General features: G+C 47.2%; 1 protein-coding gene across 5 annotated transcripts in view; it reads right to left on the bottom strand.

Moving 5' to 3' along the window:
- Positions 1-21,149, bottom strand: part of EML1 (EMAP like 1) — a 153,273-nt gene that overhangs the window by 93,486 nt on the left and 38,638 nt on the right. For 3 of the 5 annotated variants that reach the window (XM_080916638.1, XM_080916639.1, XM_080916640.1), the window contains exon 1: positions 8,835-8,934. The exons of 1 other annotated variant lie outside the window; for it this stretch is intronic. In XM_080916638.1, the coding sequence (XP_080772764.1) occupies positions 8,835-8,901 (67 nt within the window). In that variant the 5' untranslated portion in view covers positions 8,902-8,934. Of the gene's footprint in view, positions 1-8,834; positions 8,935-21,149 lie in introns of those variants that run through there. One more of the 5 variants, XM_080916636.1, reaches the window with a different exon arrangement.

Below are 21,149 nucleotides of genomic sequence, written 5' to 3'. Positions count from 1 at the left end.
ACGAGGTGACTGCCATCTACGGAGCCCGGGAAGGACCACACTGGGGCTGAAGTTCAAGGCCCGGATGAGCAAAATAGAGAAGTCTCTATTTAAAAAAAAGTATCGGCTGAAAGTCTGTCCAGGTCATTCCCCTGACTCAGCTTCACTCCATTCTTCAGCATCACGACAAGCCTCTCTACTCTTTACTGACCCTCTTCATCCTGAGCTTCCTGCAGCTTTCCTGGGTCTGGAGTGTCCCTCCCACCTCTGGCCCACTGGCTTAGGAGGGCGCCCTGACACCCTAACACCTGCAGCACCCTCTCATAGTTCCTGAGCCGGCTTAGCACAAGCAGTTTTGTGGTCACTAAGTAAATGAAACCGGTGTTGACATTTTACTCCCGATGAGCACAGTAGGGCTTCCTAAAGGGCAGGGCAGGAGGTCCCAGCGGGTCACTGGAGCCTGGGTACAGTGTGACAAAGAGCACAGTTGGGGCCTACATTCTTGTGGAATAGTAAAGGAATGGAGGGAGGGGGCTAAGGCTGGAGGCTGGAGGAGTAGATAGGGAAGGCCCTTCAGACCAAACAGGCAAGGACTGAGCTGGGAACAAAAAGCCTTCCATGTCTAGGGGACCATGCATTTAACATTACGGGTGTGTGTGTGTGTGTGTGTGTGTGTGTGTGTGTGTGTGTTGTGCATGTACAAGTCCATGCCTGTGCACATGTATATGTGTGTGTTGCACATAGTTGTGTGTTTTATGTGCATACGAGTCCGTGCCTGCGGATGTGTGAGTTATGTGTGTATGTGTCCGTGTCTGTGCATGTGTGAGCTATTTGTGTACATGTCAGGTGTATGTGTGTGTTATATGTGTACGTGTCTGTGTCTGTGTCTGTGTGTGAGCAGAGATCTGGTGTCTTCCCCAGTTGTTCTCTACGTTCTTTGTGAGACAGGACCTCTCACTGAACCTGGCCCTTCCTTGGACTGGTGGTTAGCAAGGACCCTCCTGTGTCTGCTCCCAGTGCTGAGGTGATAGATTCATACTGCCATCCCTGGCTTTGCATATGAGTCCTGAGGATCCAGATTCACGTCCTCTTGTTTGGATGGCCAGCACTTTACCCACTGAGCCATCTCCCTAATTCCAGATTGCCCTCAGCCCACTGTAGGTGTTCACCGGAAACCAGCTTAATTTTCCAAATAGTCTTTAAGTCTTCTCCAGAGCTTTGTGCTGTGTGGAGGGCCACAGCTGGGAGCCCTCAACTGTACTCAAGAGGCCGTATCCCCTACAAAGGGTGTACAGAGCAGAGTACACCGTCAGTCCAGGACCGCACCCCAATACAGCCACCATCCTTAGGGACCTGTGGCCTCCCTCTGACTACAAAGTCCCCCTAGGCAGCTTCTTATGAGAAGCCCCCGGGCTCTGGTCTTGATGCTCTGGGCCTTCAGTTGTCACATATATTATAAGCCAGATTGCTCCTGTCAATAAGAGTCATTGCTCAAGGTCAAGAGTTTAAATGTTTTCCAAATAGCCAGCAGGATAAAGAAAGATGCTCACCAGCGGCCCAGGGGTACACGTCAAGCACGTGGTTTTCCACTCCAACTGTGTTTTTTAAAAAAGAAAACAGTTCTGAATAATAATGATGATGATGATGATGATGATGATGATGATGATGATGATGATGATGATGATACCAGAAACATGTCTACCTGGTTTTCCTTTTTTTGCAGGTAGGGAATGGGGATGGAGTGGGGCAGTGAGGTAGGATGTCACAGCTTAGGCAGCTTGAGCTCACTGGGTACACACAGTATTAATAAATAAATAAATTAATAAATAAATCCTCCCACTGGGATTACTAGGAATCCTACCATCTCGCCAGCCTTGTCCCTGATTCTTTCTTTGTTGTCGTTGGAAGCAATCTATTTATCTCTATTTTATGTACATCGACCTTTCACCTGCATGTATGTGTGTGAATGTATATGTGAGAGCATCAGATCCCCTGAGATCGGAGTTACAGACAGCCGTGAGGGGCCGTGTGGGCTCCGGGAACGGCACCTGGTGCTGCGGAAGAGCAGCCGGTGCTCTTAACCGTTGGGCGATCTCTCCAGTCCCCTGTACCTGATTCTTAAATAGGTAATAAATACTATGATTTTAAAGAAAAACAAATAAAAATACCCCCTCCAGAGTTGTCTCTTTAGAGGAAATCTACTCTCTGTTAGACCAAAGCGAAGACTCCCCAGTCTGTGTGGAAAGAGCCACGCTCCCAGCAGGATAGTAAATGTGCTTGTCCAGTGTCAGGGACAGTGGGACGGTCTCCAACAGTCTCCACCCCAATAGTTCTACGGTACGGAGAACATTTAACAGGCTTCACCCTTTTTATTAGCAATCTTTCTAAAAGTATTTAGACCAGTTCCCAAGTTCTAGAACCTGCCCCCTTTCTCCTGGCTGGCCCAAGATTTTAAAAAGGAAGACTAATCGTTCATTAAAGATAAACTTCTAATCACGAAATAGAGCAGATTCCGACTCACTGGACAGAACGCCTTCAGAGCTCCAAGGCTCAGGCGCCATTTTCTTCAGCAACACAAGGTTTTAGGCCATCAGCTTCAAGGCAGGCACGAACTGTTTCAGTGTTAAGAGCAGACTCGAACACAGACACTTCTCTTTCCTTCCACATCCTGCCCAACTATTTCTTTTAAATTTAAAAGAATGTGTGAAAGGGACTCTCATTATCTCAGATAGAAATTCTACACGATTTAGTGATCGCTTTTAAAACACAATTTAGGGGGTTGTTCCCCCACCCAAACATTTGGCTTGTTTATAATTCATAAATGCTGCGGTTTACTTATAAAATAGGTTCCTCCTGGGTGGAGGGCCTGTGCAGCAATTAGGCATCCTCCCCCAGGCAGGGCGTGCACTCTCACACTCCCATGAGGCTTTTCCTTTTGATTTGTCACCACAGACCCTACCTGCTCCTTCTAAGTCAGAGCTCTGCCACTGCATGAGAGGATGTGACAATTCCACAGGGGCTTGGAGATGCCTTAGTGTCCACGTGGTTCCCTCGAGAGTTCTCAGAGCCAGCTAAAGCGTTTAAGTATTTGTCATGTTGACAAAATGACCAGCAGGCATAGTTAAGAGACAGCCACCGGCATTACAGATATCAGAAGTGACTATGATGATTAGTAAGGGGCTTCCAAGATGGCTCAGTTGGTAAAGGTGATTGCCGTTAAGCCTGATGACCTGAGTTCAATTCCCTGAACCCACACAGTAGAAGGAGAGAATCAGTTCCTGAAAGTTGTCTTCTATCCTCCATCCACATGCCAAGGAAGAGGCACAAACACTCATGCGTTCGAGTGTGCTCGCACAGACACAGACACACAGACATACACACACAGACACACAGACACACACACACACACACACACACGTAAATAGAAATGTAATTTAAAAATTTAAATATTACTATTAAATCACTGTTAATTCTTAAAGGAGAAATCAATAGAAATTAAAACAAATAATGAAGTTCGTGCAGGCAGTTCAAGTAAGGCTGACTGGCCCCGGGTCATTTGCAAAGAAAAAAAGGCTCCGGCCACCTTGAGAAGGCAGGAGACATACCAGAGTCCAGAGGGAACCTAATAAAATTTTTCTCAACTCCTCCTTCAAAGGGAATAGGGAAAGCAAAGGCTGGGAGCCAGGGTCATATACCCTTTAGACCTCTGCACTGCCTCCAAGCTAACTGCTCATGAGTGCTGGCGTTATAGCACCACGGAGGTTATATTAGATTATCATTTGATAGATAGCCTACAGAGCAAATTCCCCAAAACAAAACAGTTAGTAACGGCAGGAAAATAAGAGCAAGAACTCGGCCATAATCACCTAAAATACAAGACTTTTAGGTAAACTTAGGCATTGATAGACTCTGACCAGAGAAGGAGTGGATATCATCTCAGACTGGATTGGTAGGGTGATGTGTCTGGCTCTGCTTAAAGAACATGCCAGGGGGCTGGCAAGATGGCTGAGCACCTGTTGCCAAGCCAGGTGACCCAGTCCCCACTCCCAGGTCCCACATGGCAGAAGGAGAGAACTGACTCCCCAAAAGAAAGCCTCTGACTTCTATATGGGCACCATGGTGCCCCCAACGACCCCACACAATTAATACAAATGTAATTAAAAAGTAAATGTGCCATGGCTGGCCACATTGGCACAGGGTGGTCCCTGTCACCCCACCACTTAGAATGTGGGGATAAGAGATTCGCCGTTCTATTCAGCCTGGACTACACCAGGAGACACTGTTCTCCAAACACACATACACAACAACAACAAAAAAAAAAACCGCCATGTTTAGATTCACAATCACCTGTTACAAGTTTAAAAGCAATGTGAAAAAAAGAAACAGGCATGGGTGACACAAACCAAGATTAAGGGTCTAGAACGTCACAGAATGAGCAATCTACTTTCTTCATCTCCCCACCCCCTCCCAAAAAAACAAACAAACAAACAAACAAACAAAAACTCACTATGTAGACTAGGCTGGTCTTGAACTCGCAGAGATCCACTTGCCTCCCATGAGTACTGGGATTAAAGGCATGTACCACATGCCCCACAAATGATTTATGTTAACGTTTAATCAAAAAAAGAGTCTAGAAGAGGGCTCTTGGGCTTCAAACACAGGCTGGCCCATTCACTGACACATGTAGGAGATTGAATTTGATTGTTACAGACCCAGAGAACAAACTGGGCGCCAACTTTTGGCTCCATACAAAGCCCAATGGTCTGAACTATACAGAGAAGTGTTACGTGAAGAGTAATGAGGGGCATCCAGTGTTGCCGTCCAGTGCCCCAGGGGTAGAGGCAGACTCAGGACAGGAGGGCTCTCTATTTCAGCCAGAGCAGCCACATCTGTCTGAGTCACCTTTGGGTTTCTGGATAATCAGCTCAAAGGTCTAAGAAAACAACCAAGGACAAGAGATTGCCTGCTGAGCAAAGTGTCTGTCCGCTGACTCCTGGTGAAGTATTTATGGACCCAGAGTTGCAAAGCAGGGACATCCTATTTCCTTCCCATTCCAGTCTCTCTCAGATCTTACTGTTTTATCAGCAAGAGAAAGAGCTGGATACTTATACAGGCTCATTAAAATATTAAACCCAAGGTTACCACATAATCCAAAAATTCCATTCCTAATTATCTGCTCAAGAAAAAAATAAGGATGTATGTCCACACGGAAGTGAGCATGCTGGTATAGCATTATCCATAACGAGAAAATTATCTTAATGAAGCCCATTATTGTGTATAATTAATATGTGACGATTAAAATATCTTTTGGGAGCTGGAGAGTTTCACCCCCAGCAATCACATCCGACAGCTCAGAAACACATGCAAAACTCCAGATGCAAAGGATCAGACACCTCTGGCTTCCACAGGCACCTGAATTCACATAACCCTCCACAGAAATGTACATATACAAAATTAGAACACATCTCTTATAAAAACATTTTTTTAACATCCAGAATCCATAGAGAGTTAATGGTTGTCAGAGGCTAGGGTACTAATTGCTAACGGTTACCATGAGTACTTTTTGGTGTGGTGGAAATATTTGCTTCCCAGAACTAAAGAAATAAATTAATAAAAATAAAATAAGGGTTGGTGAGATGGTTCACTGGGTAAAAGGGCCTGTGCCCGGACTGAGGACCTGAATTTCATCCCTGGTGTCCACATGATGGAAAGAGAGAACCTACTTTCTCAAGTTATGTTCTGGCCTGAGGCGCGCGCGCATGCGCGTGCGTGCGCGCACACGCGCACACACACACACACACACACTACATAAAAAATGTAATAAAAATTAAAAATAAGTAAAACAAAATAAAAACTCTTTTCAGAGGATAGCTAGGGCCCACTTTCTAGAAGACTGTTTTCATTACAACGTTAAGAAGCAGTTTGTGGGGCTAAGGAGATGGCTCAGCAGGTAACCATGCAAGCATGAGGACCTGAGTTTGAATCCCCAGCACCCACTATCAAATGGTGCAGTGACACACACCTGTGCCCAGAACTGGGGGACAGGAGATGGCTGGCCAGCCATTCTAACCAAAACAGCAAGCCCCAGATGCAGTAAGAGAGGCCCTGTCTCAAAAGTAAGGTAAAGAGATGGAGACAGCAGATGCCAACCTCTGCCCTCCATCTGTGCATACACACACCAGCCCCCAATGCACCTACACCCTATGTGCACACACATACACCATTCCCCCATACACACACAGATACACACCTACACCCATATATACATGCACATATCTACCTAAATACATATACATGGCACTGCCCAATACACACACACACACACACACAGATACACATTTATTCCCATATATACATATACATATCTACCTAAATACATATACATGGCACTGCCTAATACACACACACACACACACACAGACCTGCACCCATATGCTCATACACACACCACTCCCCCATGTACATACACCTATATGTACATACACCTATATGCATGCACACATGTACATATACACATGTGTTTGAGATTCCCAGCTCACTTTACAGATTCTAAATATTTAGAAGAAAAATGTATATAAGTTCAACTAAATGATGTTCATGGACAACCTTTCAGGAGCCTGGAAGCTTCTGAACTTCCTGGTTGGCAGCCAGGAGAGACCAAGTGCCAGGGGACATCAGGAAACAGTTGAGAGGCAAGCTTAGAACCCTCATTGCTAAGGGAAGCGTCTCTCACTGATAGGTCTCACCTGTACTTTGACGTGTGACCTTCCAGTCAGTAAGTGTATGTTGCCTCTTCTGAGGATAATACAGTACAGCTAAGACTTTTGAGTCCCTATCACTTTGAAAAGCATGAGGCATGCTGGATGTAGGAAAATGTGTGAGTTCACATATTACCCTGCTGAAACCTGGCCATTATGTTATAAATCTCTACGACCCTCTTCCAGATGCCCTAATGAAACTCTCAATGTTTCGTTTAGTTCTTTTTGAGATGGCATCGTCGTCGTAATTAACCGAATGATATGCATTTATATTTTCACTTCATGAAAACCTACTGACTAATTTCACGACAGCACATCTGTTGCCTAAGACATCTCTGGATAACAGCCATTCCTATCCCCCAAAGTCTCTTTGATTTTAAACTTTCATCATGAAGGTAACTCCAAAACACGAATGCTGCAGAGCTAACTCTTCAAAGGGAACAAATTTAACAGTTGTTTGTGCGCTTTTAATTTACCATTATTGTTCTATTTTGGAGTTATTTTTTTCGTCGATTCGTCGCCTCCCCAGCATGTAAGAGCTGCTTTTCAGCTTCCTTCCCAAATTTTCATTACCAGCCAAATATACCAGTGTCCCTAAGCCAGCAGCTGATAGAACTCAAGAGACCAAAACACTCACAAATAAAACAACTTCATAACTGAACTACCAAAGGACCTGGGCACCCCACCCTGAATAGATGCCCCAATAAAATCCCTGTGCCTATTTTCATACTCAAAGTCAGACTGTCAATAATATGCCCACATATGTGGCATGTGAAGGCTCTGTGCCTGGCTATCATTCCTTGTTTTGAGCCTCATGCCTCTCACAACCAACACAATGAGAACCCACCAGAACCATGCTAAAAGTTGCACCTACCTTGGACAGCAAAAGTAGCTGTTTAGACGTGATTGATTATCAGCCAATTAAGGAAACTATTCAACGTGCTAATTGAAGAATCTATTCAACCTACCCGGGAGCAAAAACATTCCCATGAGTCTCTACTATAAGTACTCCAGTGGCCGGTGGAACACCAAATCTGCCCCACATGAAAATCGTAAGTATATATATATAGTCATGAAAAGAAAAAAGACAAAAAAGTCCACCAGACAAAGAAACACATTCGTTCCTCTTAAGGCTCGGAGATAGCTCTCGTTTGCAAACAGGTGATACTAAACAAGAAATGTTTTCCTAGATGGCAATCACAACTGCAGTGTAAATTTTCTCCAGTTGTTCTGGGACTGAAACTTATCCTGACTGCACTCAAGCAAATTCTGTAAAAATCCACATTTCACCCTTTAACAAACTTCTGATAAAGCAATAACTCCCAACATACAAAAAAAAAAAAGTGTGGTAAACTTTTGTGCATGAATTATCGCACATCATGTTCTGATAAAATATGCAGAGCGCGGTGGAAAAAAACATCTTTCCAAACCCTGCTAGAGAGACTATAAAATCTTTACAGGCATGTATGATTCTATATATTTTTAAGATGCCATATTGGTAGTAATGGATGCCTCCTCTCTGTAAAAACTGCCACACACATACATACAAGGAAAAGAAAAATCTATGATGCCGTAAACAAAATAAATAAGGGCTAACATTTTTGAGCCAGGTCCACCCGGGCTCTGGAGCACATTAAACCGCGATGATTCCATCCAAGTGACCCGAAAAGGATTCTGGAGGTCCATCTGCAGCCAACCCTGCGTGCATCCTGAAAAGGTTTTGTTCCGGCTGTGATTTGTTTGCAGAGTTCTGCATCCAGCACTGTCCAAACAGATGTGAGTTTGGAAACGAAAGAGCAACACGTCCCCGGAACGCCGAGGTTGCCCGGGCCTCCCGGCTCCGGAGCTCCCGGGCTCCCGCGCGCGCTTTCCGCCGCTGCATCCGCTGGGGCTCTGGGAACCACGGATCCGCCCTCGCCGGGAGCCCGGGGTGGGCATCGGGGAGCCCGAGAGCCCGCAGCCGGGGAGAAGCGCGGCCCCGCGGCCCCAGCACAATGCGCCGGCGGGAACCGGAGCGACTTGGCGCGGCCTCGCCCGCGGCCCGGCCTGGCCCTCGCCGCTCGGTCCCCGTGCCCCCGTCCGCCCGCCCACGCTCACCGTTGCAGAACTGCAGCAGCGAAGACGTGTCGTACAGGCTGCTATAGCTGGAGAAACCGTCCTCCATGCTGAGGCCGGGCCGCGCCCGCTCCGGCCGCGCTCACCCACACACTGCGCCCTGCCGAGCCGCCGCGGCGCTGGCGCTGGGGCCGGCCCTGCTGTGGCTGCCGCCGGTCACCATGGCAACCCGGGCCCGCCGCCGCCGCCGCCGCCGCTGCCGCCGAGAACGAGCACCCAGCGCCCGCGCTGCCCGCGAGGGGGCGGCCTCGGTGGCATGGCCCGAAGGAGACGTGGCGGGCGGGGCGCAGAGCTGGGTGCGCCTGAGTCCCGCCTGGGTCCCGCCTGGGTCCCCGCCCTGGTTCCCTCCCTGGTCCTTGCCCCAGTGATCTACAGCCAGAATGCTCTGAATTGGGGGGATGGGGGGGATGGGAGAGAAGGCAAGGAATGCTTACAGCCCTCCCCGGACCTTTGGAACCCTCTTGCCAACCTTTTGTCCCCACGCACTGTCCCCCGCACCGCGGAGAGCTGCTGCACTAAACTTTGACCACAGTGGTGCTTGCCATCGGCATAGCGCCTCCCACCGGGCCACCTCCAGAAAGGTGCATCCCCTGGTCTGCCAGTTCTCCAGCTCAGGGCTTGTAACTCTGAGAACCCTTATACCCCAGGGGTACCAGGATGCAGAAAGAAGTTATCCGGTCCTCCTTCCTCTATGTGCAGCTCAGTGTGATGCTGTCGCTTTAGACTAAATTGTTACAGACCCACAGATCTGGGCTCACCATCAGGAAGAGAATGTCAACTTAAGATGATTGTAAGCAACAAACCTAAAAGTCAGTAACACACTCTGCCAACATATAAAAGCACCAGCAAGGTTAGCGATCTGAACCTTTCTACCCATGAATAGAAACAAATGCTGCCAATGACAAATGAGAAAGCTGGAGGGAGAGGAAGACTTGAGCCAAGGGTGGGCTCTGTGCACTAGAGAGAAAATTCTGAAATTTCAGGTATTAGCTTCCAGACCTTGAATACAATAGTTACCTAATAATAAGAATAAAAGGTTATCCAGAAATCCTCCAGACCTCTCCGGGGTCCTGAAATCTATCACTCCCACACTCCATTAAAGGACAACACTAGGAATGGGATCTGTCACTCTGGTCCTCAAAGATGTAGGCAGAAGGGGGAGATAGATGGTTAAGCCTGGTCCCTGTCCTAGCTAAGGAGACCACACTTTAGAAAACAAGGCTATATGGTGGGAAATATGTGGTGGTGGAGACAGAAGGGCTCTGGATGCTGCTGGTTCAACTGTACTAGGTGGGTGAAGGAGAGCCATGCTGACAATGGTACAAGAAAGACGAGAGAGCTTGCTGTCAGGCTAGGAGCTTTGTCCTGACTTAAACAGAGGCTCATGTTACAGATGTGAATGAGGTTGGGCTGAGGGCCAGACAAGACACGGGGGGGGGGGGCCGGGGGGGGTAACAAGACAGGATCTGGAGATGGAAGGACAAAAGGAAGTTTTCAGGCATCGGTGGATGGGTGGGTAGAGGGCTGTGGTTGGGCGTGACCTGGACAGCCAGAATCAGGACTTGTCAAACAACCCAGCGCATCTTCGGTGCTCCGGAGATGAGGCACCAAGAGCCCAGTTGATCAGAGGAAGATGGAGGACAGGCTGTAGGGAGTTACTGTAGGACAGGCCCAGAGGGATTAGGAAGGTCAAGTCAGGACAGCAAATCTTCCGTTAGGACTCTACAGCAGTTGTAGGAAACCCTGGCAAAGCGGTCATCCTTCTAAAGATGCAAGTAGAAAGCTGGCAGTGTTGGTGTCAGAACAGTGGTGAGGCAGAGAGGGGAATTCAGAAAGAACAGCCAGGAAACCAGCAGCTCAGAAGAGGAAGTGGCCTCAGGAAGCTGCCAGCACAAAGCTTCCAGGAGGTTGGCACTGTCCTCCCTCCCCTCGGAGCAGCATCTACAGAGGACCAGGCTAGAGAAGCACCTACTCCGCCCCGTGCATGGTGGTGGCAGACCAGGTGACCTGCAGCATTGTGGAGAGATAACGTAGGAGGTGGCTTCCTGGATGCTGTAGGTAAAGACTGAAGGTGTGCATGGCCGATGGACAGGGGAGGAAATGAGACCAAGAATGGCTGTCACGTGGGTGCAGTGAAGAGTCCTCACTGTCCCCTACCTGGCAGGTGGCTCCTCTAAATCTGTAAGGGAGGGCGATTCTGAAGGGAGAGATTTAAGACCAGTGTGCCCTCATTCTAAGCCCTTCGACTTCTCATTTCCCCAGCTCCCTTCCCAACCTTTATGTTCTCCCCTCGATACCTTGCAGAGATACTTGAGAGCACGCTGGAAAGCTGGAATAAAGAGCTGAAATGGGGGTGTGGGAAGATGGCCCCGTGAAGAAAGCACCTGTTGCCCAAGCACAAGGCCCTGAGTTGGAATGTTCAGGGCCATATCAAACTAGGTGTGGTAATTCTCACTGGCAGGCCTGGTGTTCCCACAGTAAGATGGGAGACAGACATGTGGGGGAGGATGTGAGAGTTAATGGGTCAAGTAGAACAACAGAAAGAAACTGTAGCTCAGCCTTTAATCCTGGCACTGGGAATCTCTGAGTTCAAGGCCAGGCTACTCTACAGAGCAAGTTCTAGGACAGCCAAGGCTACATAGAGAAACCTGTCTCATAAAACCAAACTAAACAGAACAATAACAACAAAAGACAGACAGACAGACAGGAAGGAAGGAAGGAAGGAAGGAAGGAAAGAAGGAAGTAAAAAAGAATCTCAAAGAAGGTGAAATCGGAACTGCAACCCAAGGCTGTCCTCTGACCTCTTTAGCACACCACCTCTGGTATGCATGCCTGAACAGAGCATGCCCAGTTCACTGCTAAGCAGAGAAGATTTTTTTACAAGATATTATTTCCACGGGAGTGAAATTACAAATAATAGTTCATTCAGAGCCCAAGCCACTCAGTCCTGGGGCAGTAAAGACATGATCACACTCTTTACCTTGGGGATTAAACAGTCATGGTTTTCCCACAATCATAAAAAGCAAAATTTAGAGTAATTAGAAGGATATACATTTTAAGTCAATTAGGTATAATCTTGGCAGCATTTTAAAAAGGATCTAAAACTTCCAGGAAAAAATCTCTGAAGGCTTAATTGATAATGTGTGATTTTTGTGTGTGTGTGTGTGTGCCCAAACGTTTTAGCAGACTATTATTCCATTTTATAATTTTATAATTTGTGACCTGAGCCCAGAAGATGTTGTCATTGTAACTAATGAGGCAGATTCTGTAGGACAATGTAACTCCAGTGCTCAGTGGGATAAATACCAGCATTTGTGCAGTGTGTGAAAAAGACAGAGAGAGAAAGGAAGGAAAATGGGTGTTTTGTAGCCTTTATTCGTAGAGAACAAGAAGAAAAAAATATCACCCAGAAATGTGAGGCTGTGCATACCTATTGTTCCATTCAAGTTTCTCCAAAAATATCTGCCCAGTACCAGGCACCACACTTAGGGCTGGGAATGAATGAAGCACAGAGAACACAGTGCTGTCGGAGGAGGGGGAGGAGGGGGGAAAGGGCAGGAGGAGAAAGAGGGAAAAAGAGGGGGAGGAGGAAGAGAAAGAAGAAACAGAAACTTCCCTTCTGTGAATATACTTTAAAAAAAAATGAAAGCAGAGATTTTTGTATGTCTACATGCAAGCCAATACCATGTATATCCACATGCATGCCAGAACCATGTATATTCACATACATGTCAGTGTTAGGTACAAGAGCCTCATGGGGATAGCCCAAGTCTGCATTGGTGATGGACTAGATAAACAAAAAGTGAGATATCCACGGGCTGGAATATGGTTTCTTCTTAAGAAGGAAAGGAATTCTGACACCTGCTGTGCACGGTTGAACTTTGAGAACATTACACTGAGTGACTAAGCCAGTCCCAAAGGATAAATACTGCAGGGTTCTACTTCTGTGACCTTCCTAGAGTAGTGAGGATCGGAGATGGAGGGGAAGTGGCTGGGAGGCACTGGGGTGTGAGACTTAAGCTGCTGCCTGCTGGAGGTACAGTCACAGTTGAGGATGAGAAGGTGTTCTCCGGGGCTGGAGATGGGGCACAGCTGTTAAGAGTGCTTGCCGAGCAGCCATGAGGACTGGGCTTCCGATCCCAGCTACAAATAAAAAGCCAGGCATGATCCCGTGCATGCCTGAAACCCCAGCAGTAAGAGGATGGCCGAGCTGCAGCAGCTGCCCATGTAGATGGAAAAACAAAACAAACAAACAAACAACAAACTGTGAGTTCCAGGCTCACAGAGACATCTTGCCTTAAAGGAACAAGGCCCAGGGATAGCCAGTTCCTTCCTCTGGCCTTCATTCAGTCACACAAGAACATTCATACAACCATACGTGTACACACACACAAATACACACAGATACACATAGGCACACGATAGATAGATAGATAGATAGATAGATAGATAGATAGATAGATAGATAGATAGATAGATAGATAGATGGATAGATGGGTGGGTGGGTGGGTGGGTGGGTTTGTGGATGGATGGATGGATGGATGGATGGATGGATAAATGGATGGATAGATAGATAGATAGATAGATAGATAGATAGATAGATAGATAGATAGATAGATAGATAGATAGATGGGTGGGTGGGTGGGTTTGTGGATGGATGGATGGATGGATGGATGGATGGATGGATGGATGGATGGATAGATAGATAGATAGATAGATAGACAGATAGACAGACAGGAGTCATTTGGACATGAAGACAGAACACAGCATCTATAGTAGTGGGGAGCTCCTCCCACAGCCCTCGGAGGAGGTAACCTTCTAATCTCTAGAAACAGACAATAGAGTCAAGGTCACCTGGTGTGTGGCATTTTGTCATAGGAGTCCTATCAAAACAAACACACAGTCATCAGAGAATCCCAAAGCCAATCTCCACCTCCACTCCTGACAGTAAAACGAAAAACAGAAATTGAGTACGGTGGACCATGGCTGTGATGCCAGCACTCCGGAGGCTGAGACCTGAGGACCACAGTTTGAAGTTGGTCTGGGACACCTAGTGAGATCCTGGCTCCAAAGCGGCATACGATACACACAATACAATGTAAGTAAGTGTACACTATACCCTCGCACGACAAATGTTCTATAAAATGAGAAACAGGGTGATTCCGTAAGAAACATTACACTGTGGCTTCCGGCTACTGAATCCCTGACCTCCCAAAGCCAAAGAATCCCAGTGATTAAACAGATTTCTTTTTTTCAATCCTAGATGCCCTTGCAAGAAGAAAAAGCAAATCGATCCTTTTAGGCTAGTTCATTCTGTCCGCATCACCCCCTGAAACGCCTGTGTGCAGAAACACCACAATGCGCCCTATGTGATGATCTGTCCTGTTGGCACTGTTGCTCCAGGACTGAGACGAAGAACGTTAACTCATGCCATTTCATGGGGACATAGACTTTGTGTCCCCTGCCTCACCGTGCTATCTACAAATCCCTGATCACAGTTTTTAGGCATACCATCAGCGGGAGTACTGCGGACCTTACCCACAAGCCCTTCCTGCTGAGTGCCTGTCTTCCTTGTCTGTCAGCAACAAGGCTGCCTCCGCAGCAACACCCTGGTGGGACTCCCCATGCACATCTTCGCCCATCCCCAGCCCATGAGAACCTCTCTAGCAGGGTGGTTATCCATAGTACCCAGGATAACTATGATCTTATTGATGAGAATAGGTTCTCATTGACTTTACTGAGGATATTGATGATGATGATGTAGCCAAGGGGTGGATGTAAGCCCCTGGTTAATCATAAACCTATCAGTCTTTTTCAGCCGATTGGTGTCAGATTGCTGAGCTGATTTCCTTTTTATCTAAAGATGGGATTAATCTTTATTCCCGGTAAATGTCATTTTACTGGTTTCCATCCATCCTTCTAGCCAACCAAAAATCTCTTCAGCTCTCAGATCTGACCCACAGCTCTGAGACAGGAGTGAGCACAGAGTGAGAAATTCCCAGTGTCCCCTTCATCCTTGTCCCCCATAAACACACTAGCAGAGCAGCTGGGGGAGGAGAGAGCCCCGGGTGACTGCCAGGGAAGCTTCCCAGACACACATCTAGGTTTGTCCATCAAAAGATAAAGTTGCTCCGGCTGTCTCCTCAGCCGGCCTAGTCCCCTGAACCATCCCTGGGATGTCAAGAAAGATCTCTCTAGCCTTGTCAGCGATCTAAGCTGGTAAGCCCATGAAAGGAGGGAGTGGATGGGCTAGCTGTTAATGGCAACTTTTCCTGCCAAGAATTTCCACGCTAGCCCTTTCTTCGAAGACCGGTTGAAAGCTTTTCTCAGAACTGATATTAATATGAAATGTACCGCTGTGTTTTCCAGAATCCGACTTTTCCTCCTTTGGGGGGGGGGGGAGAAACAACGACCCTCTCTCCCCTTCCAGTTTTCTGTAATTCCATCTGGCTAAATTAAAGATTGTCAAAAGCCAAAGACTGTGCTCATGGTAACTGAGTGACTCTCCACAGCTCTCCTCTTGTGGGCATTTGTGGGATGTTTCTGCTATCTCTTCTCTTTAGGATGTTCATCCTTAGTGGAGAAAAGGAAACCCAGAGAGTCAAGTTCTGAATACGCAGGCCAGTATTCTGGGGCCTTGGTGGCCCCTGTCCAGAAACCAAATACCTTGGGTCTTTATCACCCCCACAGCTCATTTTATGAAAGTGACTTCTATATTCCTATGACTCTCAAGGTCAGGAGTCAGAGAGCCACCAACCAAAACACAGACCGTTTATCCTGAAAACATCTTACCTCACAGCCCCGTTATAAAAATGCTGACCCATTACATTCCCACAGCTATGATGTTGTTCCTCGTCTGTTTATTCAAAGAAGTTCTTAACGGTTTGCATCCATCAAATGAACCCTCACGTTCTGAAGTATCTCAAGTGAACTGGAAAATTAAAAGCAATTGGCAGCTGGTTTTCCCTTCTTAAGTCTTATTTTTATTTTCAAGTATGTGTACATGTGTGTACACTTGTGTGTGGGTTGGTGCACTCGAATGCAGATGCACTTTTAACTGCTGAGCCACCTCAAGTCGGTCTTGTATTTTTTTTTTTTTAATGTGCCATCACATTGAGAAATCCCAGGGCTGTAAACATCTAAGTATCCTACATACACTAACGTAGGTAGGCACCTCAGGACCTTGTACGTGAACTTCAGCTTACACTGTTGCAACGTGACAAGTTCGTTTTGAGAGCATTTAGTTGTCTGCTCCACCATGTTGCTTGTAGGCTCCACAGCAGATTTTGGCTGCAGGCTGACCACTGAGATGATTGGCTAATATCAGAGACAGGTCCATCACAGTGGGCCTGGGACAGCCAGGTTCCTGCCTACGTCCTGGCAAATGTCCAGTTGTCTCCCTTCGACTTGCTAAAGTATTCCGGTGAGGATAATAGATTGTGTGGTCATTCCAGCTAATGTGGAAGGAAACTACAGTCAAGTTACTAGAAATCTGGATTTTTATCAGGAAAGTCAAAAAAAAAAGATCCATTTCTGGGCTAGCCTGGGACTTCACAAATAGAGCAGGCTGGCTGGCCAGAGAGCTTCTGAGTCCAGTGTTGGGATTCCAAGTTTGGCACCTCATCTGACTCATTTTTGTGGGTGCGGGGAATCAAACTCGGGTTCTCACGCTTGTATGGTGAGCACACTGCCAACTGAACCATCTCCCTTGCCTTCCGTATGAACTTTTGAGTCTGACTTCCTTAGCTTCTATTTGTGTGTGTGCTCGGTGTGTTGATTCCTCCACACCCCACCTAAAGCTATCTGTGGAACTGTCGCCTGGGGGTGGTGGCAGCAGAAGAGGTCCAGGTCTCCACCGAATGAACCTTTCGTTTCAATAAGTACGGTGGAGATGACAGAGCTCTGGGCCTTCTCACTTAGGCACCAAACTCTAAAGTCTGTGATAACCAATCGATTTTCAACTCCACCTGAAAGAAGTTATGAAATACTGTGGCTAAAGGCTCTCGATCAAGAGCCCCATGGCAAATCTTCCATAGGGAAAATATTTCTACCCAACGCATCAATGTGTAAACTTGTCTGTGTGCTGGCCATCCTGGTGAGAAGCGTGTGTGTCAGCAGGACAGGTGTCTTGACAACAAATCTGTAGTTGACCTGTCAACATGCGAGAAGAGAGGATCCCACTATGATGGTATTACCAGTAATATTACCAATAGTTATTAGTAGGAATAGGAATTACTTAGGCCAACAAACTAGAATTCATTCTTGGGCTGGATGCTTAGATGCAGCCCTTCACTACATTGTATTGTTTATGATGTAGTAATGAAAAGCTAGAGGCATCCGCAGTTAAGAGCACTGGATGCTCTCCCAGAGGACCCAGACTCTACTCACAGAATCTACATAGCAACTTACAATGGTCAGTAACTCAAGTTCCAGGGGACCCAATACCCTCTTCTGACCTTTGAGGGCACCAGTCACACAGACAGACAAAATACACCCCCCCACACACAATAACATAAATACATCTTTTTTAAACACCCAACTATTTCCAACAGATGTGATAATAATGAGATTGTACACATCCTGGAGACTCCGAACCAATGAATTTCACAGGACTTCAGATTTCCTCCACTTACAGAGACATTACCGTTTCCTTCCTTCTGTCTGCAGGGTTGATGACTGTGTATGCACGCACAGTTGACCCCTTGGCTATGTGCTCAGGAATCCTGCATAGAGCGCCATGGGGTTTCCCAGAACTGATGCGTATCCACCGGGTAACTGAGGCCAGCACAGCAGGCCAGTGGTGTACCACAGATTTCTGTCCCAACCCTGGGCTTAAGCCACACAGAGACGATGGCTAAACATAACCTATCAATGTCAATGTTACATAAATAGCCAGGACACTGTATTATTTGAAGGACAGTGATAATAAAAAGGAATCTGTAAGTTGGTTTTTTTGATGTGCATTTTCCCCTGATAGGTGGTTGACTGGATCCACAGAAGTCACAGGTGTCCCACTTATGTATAAGAATATTTATGTCACCTGCTAAGACTTTATTTTTGACAGTAGGGCATTTTATTGTGCCATTTAAAGCAGCAGAAAAAATTATTCTCGAAAGAAAGGCATAGTTTAGAAAGCCCGTCTGTTTCAGTTGGAAAAGTACACACATAAACTATAGCATAAAAACTGCCATTTCTCCCAAATGCTGCTCTCGTATCCTAGCTGTTCAGTTTTTTTTCTTTTTTCAAGACAGTATTTCTCTGCATAGGCCTGGAGTTTGCTCTGTAGATGAGGCTGACCTTGAACTCAGAGATCTACCTGCCCCTGTCTCCCGAGTGCTGGGATTAAAGGTGTGCCACTACACCTAGCTTCGCATCTTATATGCTCTAAGTGAGCCCGAGAAGTATTTCATTCTTTGTTCTTCTTGCCATCCCAGCACCTAGTCCACGGGTGACAAAAAAAGGCTAAGGAGCTAACGTATACATTAGGCTCTCTGCCTCTAATATTATATCTCATTATATTAAGAACATATCTCGCTACTAGAACGTAGCTTCCACACTGGAGGCCGGCCTGTCAAAGCTCAACTCTAGTCCCTCCTCAGTGAAGGGAAGAGGGATATGGGCCTGCCGACTCACAGGAGTAATGGCTAGGTTCATCCGGCTGGTGGCCTGGAACTTACCATACCCGGTGTGAATCAGCTTACCCGTTTGAAAATTGGGCCACATACTGTCCTTTGCCCCCACTTCCCATCTTGCACTGGACTTGTGTCTCCCTCTGTGCCCTCTTTTCTCAAGACCCTCTGTCCTCTCCTCCGTACATCCCCTGCTCCAGCTGAACTCCTCGGCACCCAGGACCTGTACATGATGGTCCTTGTGTGCTCCCTAAGAACCAAGACTAGACCCTCTGGATGCTGGGGAGACTGGTCCGAGTTGGATCACACCATGCACACCCGGTGAAGATGGAGGTTGTGGTCCCCTCCTGGGCAACGCCCCTCGGAAACTGCATTGCCGACTTCAGGACGGTACTCGGTAGATCACAGAATGAGAAGAAAAAGCTTCCCCTCCCTTTAACCAGTAAAGTTTGTTATATTACTGGACTAGTTTCCATTTTAAGCTAATTAGTAAACTGCATTTGGCTCTTTAACTGGCTAGCTTAAATTTAGCTCATCTTTTCCCTTAAAGTCAAGCTGTTGGTGAGGTTTGCAAGATTTGCAATTAAAATCCTAACTCATTTCTAAGAGGACGAAAGCCTCCCCTCCCCCTGCCTTTCCTATCTTCAGTTTTGGCCCTTCCAGGGAGGACCCAAGTAGACAAAGAAGATCATCCCTGACTAGCAGAGAATTCATGAGCCAGGTCAACGCCCTTGGTTGCCTCCCAAACAAGCAGAACCCATGCCCATGGCTGCAAAGAGTCTCTCAGGGGTGCAACTGAGCCTTTATCCTCTATAGGATTCCAGTGGGGTTATTAAAGGGTTGCAGCAACCTCCTTGGGACTAGCAGTGTAGAGCTAGCAGAAGTCCCCTGGTGTGCCGGCCATGATATACTTCTGTTGCTGAATGTAGAGGTGGGTTCTGCGGGGGTCTCAGTAGAGCAGTCTGAACTCAAGGAAGCAAGGTATACATGGAGGAAGGGAGACAATATGCAGATACAGAATACAACACAGTCATCATGGCCAACCAGGACACTAGGGCTGAGACTGGGTCCCGCTGGGTTTCCAGGGTATCTAAGAACACCTTGTGAAGGCGTTCAGTTACCAGCCTTTCCCTATCTGTGACCAGAGTCATTCTGAGAACTAAAAAGAGTCCCCTGACCCCAGAATGTCACCTTGTGGACTCCCAGTCCACACCCTCTGCACACTGCTGAGACCCTGCTCTTCCGCCTCCCCTGCTCCCATAGAACCACACCGGGGACCCCTCTGGCCAGGTTCTTCCTATTGTCTCCATACACGGTTCAGAGGCTCCCCCGCCAGAGCCCAGCACCCCAACCCCGTGTAGGTCCAGATGAAGGGTAGGAGTGCCGGGTAGATGCTCACCCAACCTTCTCGGAGCAGAAGAAAGACACCGAGCCTGGTTCTCCCTGTGCGAGCCACACCCGGCTGTCCCTCCTCCAAAGGGAGCCCCGGAGGCAGAGCAGACAATGAGAAGGACTGTGCCTCTCGCATCCTCCTGGACATCAGCAGAGCTATCCATTATGTAAGATCTAATGAGACCCCTAACCCCCCAGAGCTGCTCCGAAAACAGTAGGGTCCTGGGAAAGGGAGTAGTCACCTCAGCCAGCCAGCTCCTCTTCCTATCCTGGCTCCTGCTTTCTGCCACAAGACCCCGTGTGTCTGGGAGGTGGTATGCAGGGCAGATGGGGCTGCCTCAGGGGGCCGCCTGCACTTAGTGAAATGAGCTCTGGGGCCTGGGAATTCTATGGAACAGAGAGGAGTCTGGGAGTGAGGCCTGTACTTCTGCAGTCGGATAATTGTTCTGGGGAAATCTGGAACCCTTTGTTCTCCCAGCAGCTTACTCCTGAGCAAAGTCCTCCCTCCATGGATCTGATGCAGGGATTCTGGAAGATTCTAGGTCCTTCCAGCCTAGCCTCCTAGGGTGCCAGGGTCGGGGCTCCAGGTACCAGCCCATGGAATAGAGAGGGACACATATGGTGTGTCAGTAACAGATACATGTTTCATTTAGGGGTTTTGCCTTCTTCTAAGGTTGTTTATCTGGCATTTGAAATGACAAAATAAACTTCCTTGGGCCAGCAAAAGAGCTCAGCAGGTAAAGGCACTTGTGCAGAGCCTTGTGTTTGAGCCTCTGGATACACATGGTAAGAGAGAACTGACTCCACAAGTTGTCCTCTGACTTCTCCATGTGCACTGTGGCAGATGTGTGCAGGTATGCATGTACACGCACTAAACTAATGAATACAGCAAAACTTTTAAAATAATAGCTTTCCTTTCAGGAAACCATGGGTAGAGGTGGCAGGCATTATTATTGCACGACCACATTTAGATAGCAAAATAAGAAGCCAGCAGCCTTTTGTCACTGCCCTGAGTGTGTGTGTGTGTGTGTGTGTGTGTGAAAGAGAGACAGACAGACAAGACAGACACATACAGAGAGTATGTGTGTGACGAAGAGACATAGAGTCTGTGTGTATGTGTGAGACAGAAAGCATGTGTGTATGACAGAGAGACTATGTGTGTTTGTGTGTGTGACACAGAGATGAAATGTGTGTATGTGACAGATAGAGACACATACCCATAGAAAGAGACAGCAATAGGGAGCTCAGGTTTGTGTTTGTGTGTGACAGAGAGACA

The sequence above is a fragment of the Micromys minutus genome (genome assembly GCF_963924665.1).
Source record: "Micromys minutus genome assembly, chromosome: 1".
Lineage (NCBI taxonomy): Eukaryota > Metazoa > Chordata > Mammalia > Rodentia > Muridae > Micromys > Micromys minutus.
This window is presented reverse-complemented; position numbering and strand designations above follow the sequence as displayed.